The 7,145-nt window shown below is 37.0% G+C and overlaps 1 protein-coding gene across 2 annotated transcripts; it reads right to left on the bottom strand.

The window, feature by feature from the left end:
- Positions 1 to 1,124: 1,124 nt before the first annotated feature.
- Positions 1,125 to 1,823, bottom strand: LOC115257197 (small integral membrane protein 8). Of its 2 annotated transcripts, XM_029856632.2 has the most exons (3): positions 1,712 to 1,823; positions 1,506 to 1,648; positions 1,125 to 1,385 (listed from the first exon to the last, which is right to left on the bottom strand). In XM_029856632.2, the coding sequence occupies exons 2-3, from the start codon at positions 1,641 to 1,643 to the stop codon at positions 1,230 to 1,232; spliced, it is 294 nt and encodes a 97-aa protein (XP_029712492.2). In that variant the 5' UTR covers positions 1,644 to 1,648; positions 1,712 to 1,823; the 3' UTR covers positions 1,125 to 1,229. The 2 variants fall into 2 exon arrangements, with proteins under 2 accessions (XP_029712492.2, XP_062713047.1); XM_062857063.1 differs by having other exon boundaries at positions 1,506 to 1,806.
- Between the last annotated feature and the right edge of the window lie 5,322 nt (positions 1,824 to 7,145).

Consider the following 7,145-nt stretch of genomic DNA (forward strand, 5'->3'; position numbering starts at 1 on the left):
TTTCTGACAATTATTTGAACAATTATTCGGAAATAAACCTTTCTCAAAAATCAAAGCATTGAACAAGTAAGACCCTGGGGTCATTTTTGACCCCAAAATTTGGACAGCTCGCAAAAATCAGTGGCTTGTCCGATTTTGAATCTCTATGGCTCAAACGAAAGGGACACATGCCTAGTTTTCAAAACCACCGGAGAAATCCGGATTTGGCCACTGTGGCCACCGGGAACCTGCTTCAACTGAAAAATGTCGTTTCAGAGAACCTAACTTTGGCAAGCTATAACTTTGCAACCAAACAAGTAATCAGGACCGTCCAAGTATCGTTGGAAAGGTATTCACGTGGACTTTGATTATAGGCATTAATATTAACAAATTCTTGAGAACCGGTTCCGGAAATCCGGAACATCCGAAATACTAGTTTTCATCGTTGCTATGTGCTTGAAAATCCACAAATGTTATTCACTTTATGCATTTTATTGCATAACTCACTGTAAATGAGAAACATATTGTTTAGCCATTTATAAAGGGTTCTGGTCAGGTCTGGTCAATGCGGAACTGGTACAGGGATTCCGGAAAGTGGTCAATTGGGTAACAACAATGAACTCCGTATAGTTTTCGTTCCAAAACCCGGTGCCACATGGTTCAACCTTCGTGGATTTTCATGTCGGTTGTTCTTGTGATACACAAAGAGATTGATAGTCATCTTCTTCTTCTTGTTGGCATAACATCCCTACTGGAAAAAATCCTGCTTCTCAGCTCAGCATAACATTTCAAAACTAAATGGGTGATTCTAGAACCCAATTGGGCCAAATTTCTGATCAAAATTGCGATATCTCCACTGGTTTCCGAGATATTTGTAAAAATATCATATTTTGGTATCCAACTAAAAAAATACCGAAATACGACGTTTTTTTCAAATTTCTCAGAAACCAGTAGATATATCGCAATTTCTAGAATCACCTATCTAGTCTAGAAATGTTATGTTTGAAAATTAAATTTGAAATGTTTTTTGAAAGTTTGTTCTAGCAAAAATTTCACTTAAACCCTTTGCGCCACCCCTACAGCTCACTTATTTCGACTAGTAGATCACTTTTCACTTGGGAAATCATATTTCAGAGACAAGAATATAAAGCTTTATTTTTTTTTAACGTTTGTTATTAAAAGTTTAATAAGCAACTATGTACAGAGCTTACGACATCTAAATAATTTGTAATAGCATAATTTTGCGATTCCTACTCCCATTTGGACTTCCTTTTCACGAACACCTCCTTTCCGTCTTCTTGAATTGCCGAATAGTATCCAAGGCCCTCGTATTTGGACCGCATGTATGCAATGTATCCGAACGTTATTCCAATGGCGACCAGACCAATGCCCATTACTATAGCATTCTGCAAGAAAATAATACGTATTGTTAACATAATTTTCATAGATTTGAACATGATATTCGGCGTATTCATTTTGGTATCATGTTTTAAATTTTGCGCAAACAATGTTTAATCTAAGCTTACCGGCTTAGCGTAGAGTTCGAAGTTGATGGCTCGGAAAACATTGGTTGATCGCATCGAGCGGATACCATCGCCAGGGGCAGCGGACGATGTCGCTTGCTTCGGAGGAGCAGGAGGAGGTTTCTGGGGTGCTTCACTCATGCCGACTAAAAATGTGAAAAAAAAGTTTAATAATATGGTGTAACTGTACACCCGTACGATATAGGTACAGAAATTGTAAGTCAAATGTTACGATGAAATTCAAGAGCGAAGTTTGTTATGAAACTGTTGGATCTGACTGAAACGTAAAAGTTTGACATGAGGCGTGTATAGTGGTATTGGTTACATTTATTCTTTACAGTGTGAGTGTCATGTTCACGTTTGTCGTGTGTGAGCGCATTCCATGCATGGTTTTACTGACATCAAGAGCAGTAAGTATTTTCCCAATTTTTTAGTTTGCATATTTAACGTACGTTATATTTGTATTGGAATGTACTCTAATATTTCACCATGTATTTCGCTTCAAAGTTTAGGCTAATAAATCTAAAGTATTACGCTGGGTGTCGTCGAACTTAGGCAAAACATGGGATTTTTTATTATAATGAATAACATTACCCCCAGATAATGTCATATTTTACGACATCATTTCTCTCGTGTACGTCTCTATGTAAATAAATGCCACAGATAGACGAAACCGCTCGAAATTGTTCTACAGAATTTAAGGGTTAACATCTCGGAATCCAAATATGACTATGCTGCTATGACAGACTGGATTTCCGGAAGGATTATAGCAATATTGGTTTAAAAAATCCGTATTCCAACAATCTCGTATCATTTCCCTTTGAAATCTTTTGGAATTCGATGAGAAGTTAGAGAAGAAAGTTTTTCTCCATAAATCTTAGAAGGAATTCCTTAAGCAGACCCAAACGAAGCTGCGCTATGAGCCATTTTACGAGACGTTTCGGATCAGCTGATCGCTAATTTCATGAATGAAAATTTGACAGGAGGTCGCGCCCAAGCCCGTGAGTTTTAATATCAATATCAACACTGTTGTCGTTTCGTAAAATAGACTATTAGGCTGAAGGTCATTGGGTTATCATTGGAAACGGAACGGTTTTTAAATCTAATTAGACATTCCCTATAATAAGCCACTACTTCAACAATGATAATATTGTTTAATGCTTTTTACCATATTTAACAATTATTGCCAAAAACTAGAAACAATTGAGTAACACTGCAACTAGGAAGAATAACCTAGGTTTAAGAGAAAGAGAAATTCGTAGGTGAAGTATCAGTACATTCAACTTCAAAAAATATTATAATAGTATAAATGGTGAGAAGGAAAAACATACAGAATTGCATGCAGTTGCCATATTATTACAGCAGCAATGAAAATATTAAGAGTAATCTAAGCTAAGAAGAGAAAAATAGTTATTTATGCAACGAATTGCAAAATGATGATTTTTTCTGCACGAGTGGATAAATACGACGAGTGCTGAAAAAATCGAAATTTGCAACGAGTTGCATACAACAATTTTTGTAATTACGAAAAATACCCATCATATACAAGGTGTTAGGTTCGTGAGTGCAATTTTTTTAAGGGGTGATAGAGGACCATGATTGGTGAAAAAATGGTTCTACGCATATGGTCAAATCTCAACCGTTACGTAGAAATTTAACTTTCCATGTTTTGTACTATTGTTACCTTAACTGGCTGCAGCTTCAAAATGGTCAAACTTATCGCAGTTTTTACCCTTATTCAAAAGAACAATAAATTTTCTACCAAATGACATCTTTGAATCGATTGGTTCAGTTAAATAACTAATAACGATAAAAGCTTAGAAGTTTGATGTAAAAGAACGAATTGTAGAGTTGAACAGGGGTCAAAATTTTGCTTAAGAATGAACTTAAATTATTACGCATTTTTTAAGGACAAGGTATTTGGAGTACATTGCTCAAAATTTCTAGAGCACCGTTTTTTAGAACCGTTGAACGGATTTGGATTAAAATGCATCACGCTGTTGAAAACCACTGAACAATTAGCGTGATGCATTTTCATCGAAATCCGTTCAACGGTTCTAAAAAACGGTGCTCTAGAAATTTTGAGCTATGTACTCCAAATACCTTGTCCTTAAAGATAATTGACAAAAATAAATTAAAACACACTACTTTTGATCTATTTCGCTCTAAAAACTTAGTTATTTAACTGAACCAATCGATTCAAAAACTATACTTCAAAATTTCAAAGGGCACATATAGCCGAGGCGGTAAACGCACGGGTATTCAGCATGACCATGCTGAGGGTGACGGGTTCGATTCCCGGTCGGTCCATGATCTTTTCGTAAAGGAAATTTCCTTGACTTCTTTGGGCATAGAGTATCTTCGTGCCTGCCACACGATATACGCATGCAAAATGGTCATTGGCAGAGGAAGCTCTCAGTTAATAACTGTGGAAGTGCTCATAGAACACTAAGCTGAGAAGCAGGCTTTGTCCCAACGAGGACGTTACGCCAAGAAGAGAGAGAGAGAGAGACTTCAAAATTTAACGCATTATTCATAGATTATTGACAAAAGTAAATTAAAACCAACTATTTTGAGCTATTTTGCTCTAGAAAACTTAGACATTTAACTAAACCAATCGATTCAAAGATGCCATTTAATAGAAAATTCAATAATCTTTCGAATAAGGGTAAAAACACTGCGATAAGTTTGACCATTTTAAAGTTATAGCCAGTTAAGGTAATAATAATCAAAAACATGGAAAGTTCAAAATTACGTAACGGTTGAGATTTGACCATATGCGTAGAACAATTTTTCTTCACCATTTATGGTCCTCTATCACCCTTTAAAAAGTTTGCACTCATGAACCCACGGTGTACAACATTTAGAAGGTGACATCTTCCGGAAAACTGACAGATTTTTGATGACGTAATTCAAATCGTTCAGAGGCGATCTAGTACTCCACATCAATTTGATCATGTGAAGAACAATTAGAATGACGTCACATGTTTACATCCAAAATGTATGTTTGCATAGGTTACTAGCCTGCCTTGTGATATTTATGCCGTGCACGAACCTAACACCCAATATAATGGACATTCGAATCAATGTTTTTAAATCTAAAAATTTTAGAAAAACTCAATCGTCGAAAGTGTGCCGAAACGGCCTAGTTTTATCACTAGATCAAGAGTGCCGAAAAGTACTACTTTTCAACACTCTTAAGAGTGCCGAAAAGTACTGCTTTTCGGCACTTTTTCAAGGGTACACTTTGCACTAACACTAATGTTCTTCCGTAGTCTTATGTTGATTCGATGGTTGCTTCTATGTCATTTCAGCAGATCGAATCTGAATAGAAGCGATTTCATCAGCCGAACAGACGTAGAGAGATAAGCAGCAGCAGCAGCAGCAGCAATCAACGCTCGTTACCGACGCTACTCCGAATACTTGTGTCCTTTTGTGACACCTATGAACACAGCCTACCTGATTAAAAACAGACGTGCATGAATGCTCGCACGTGGTTTCTCTTTTTTTTTTTTTTTTTTATTTATTCATTTCATGGTATTCCTCTTGAAACGTGTGTAGAGTGTGGACAGTCAGAAATGATCGTACTCAAGCGTATTTGTCATAATTGCAAAAAACATTGTCTGCAACTCGTTGCAAAACTTGATTTTTTCAGCACTCGTCGTTTTTATCCAACTCGGCAAGCCTCGTTGCACAGAACAGATATGTATCTTAGAACCAAGGGGCTAGACACGTATTAGCATATTGAGTGTATTCGAAGTGTATTAGTATATTTGCGGTATATTAATGTATTAATGTATATTATTGTATATTAATGTACTACCATCAAAGTAATCGTACTGGCTGAAATCAAGACTATGACAGATGAATTAAAAAACAAACATTGTTTATCGGAAAACCCGGCCGCAGAGTTTGCTACGATGCACTAATATATTTCAGTATACTATAATATACCAAGCCAAGAATTATACGTGTTTGGCCCCTTGCTTAGAACAAACTTGAAGTTTTGGAATAGAAGACGTGAAATTGTCGATTGGAGAACTAGATTGGAATGAATTTCCATGGGAAAATAAAAATTCATCAAAGCGTGCTACGCCGTCCGCCCTATGCTCGCTACACGCAAAAGCATGACTTCCACCACCAGGTTCGCTAGTGTACAGCAATCAAATGAGCAGCACTTTTCATGATGAAGATTCACCCCCGTGCTCGTTGGATAAATGTACGACTCGTGCTGAAAAAATCATCATTTTGCAACTTGTATAAATAACTATTTTGCAACTCGGCACTATAATATTCTATTTTATACTTGCCATTTCGATGAGGTAACGACCTACTTTTCCTCACGTTACCAAACAATTGCATTATATGGTTCATAATGCAACTCATTTCGGTTGCATTATGAATCATGATGCAATTGTTTGATTGACAACCTCAGTCTGATCTAAATTTTCACGGCTAGAGCTTGAAAAACTGTGACGGTTATTGCACGGCATGCTTGATCCAATTTATTTGTCTCGCACGACAGAGCACGTGGCCGGTCCCACTCATCCACCGCGGAGCACGTTGATATCAATATTTATCATATCAATATCAAACGATCATATTCTTATGAAAGTTTTTCTGGCAAGCCTCGTTTAATAAATGTACAACTCGTGCTGTAAAAATCATCATTTTGCAATTCGTTACATAAATAATTATAATAATCGCTAAACTCGATGTTGTTATCAAAATGTGCAACATTTATGCAGAACAGTGATTTTTTTCGGAAGTACCTAATCACAAATTTTCCAAGGTAATTGCATACTTTCATGCGTTTTCGTGGAGTTAATCAAGAATATTGGAAACTTAAACTTGAATAATAAACATTTAATAATGTTGTAAAAGTTTTGCTAAGCTTTTCGCATTCTAGGATATTAAATTCAATTGTAAAAAATATTCTCAGCTCTTACAGAGCTATTTCATTGTCTGATAGCAGTATTATTGATTTTTTAAAGTATTTATTACATAGAATGATTTATGGTTAAAGTTTCACCCTAATTGACTGATGAATCCCATGGTCCTTCTTGTACCCGGAATCACGGTACTGAGAGCCTCTCGAAGCATGATTGCCCTTGAAGAGCTAGTTTTTAGGACACATTTGGCTTTCACGAAATTTAATATTTGTTTTTGCAACTCGGAACTATAAAATTATGTTTTATTCTTGCCGTTTCGGGAAGGCCTATTTTTTCGCACGATACGAAACAATTGCATTATGGTTACATTATGGCACAACTCATTTCGGTTGCATTATGAATCATAATGCAATTGTTTGATTCTTCTTCTTTTTTTTCTGGCCAACTAGCACCGTTCGGCGCCAGTTGTGTTTTACGTCGGCTGGGTCTAGGAGCTAAGCCTTAAATTCCGACGCCCCAGGGAGACAGCCACCACACCTGAGGACCCTACATATCGAACCCATCAACACATGGGCCGGGACCTACGGCTTTACTTCCTATCCGAGGGAAGACGTGATCACGGATTTTATGTCTCAGAAAATCCCATCGGCGTCGACGGGAATTGAACCCCGACCGACTGGGGTGAGAGGCAACCACGCTTACCACTACACCACCGACGCCGACATTGTTTGATTGACAACCTCAGTCTGAT

This window comes from Aedes albopictus, chromosome 3, assembly GCF_035046485.1.
Source record: "Aedes albopictus strain Foshan chromosome 3, AalbF5, whole genome shotgun sequence".
Lineage (NCBI taxonomy): Eukaryota > Metazoa > Arthropoda > Insecta > Diptera > Culicidae > Aedes > Aedes albopictus.

Excerpts from the sequence above, each read along its gene's own strand:
- LOC115257197 (XM_029856632.2), bottom strand. The coding sequence starts at position 1,643 with ATGAGTGAAGCACCCCAGAAACCTCCTCCTGCTCCTCCGAAGCAAGCG. Across the intron at positions 1,386-1,505 it reads TCGAACTCTACGCTAAGCCG|AATGCTATAGTAATGGGCAT; the intron begins GTAAGCTTAGAT and ends ATTTTCTTGCAG.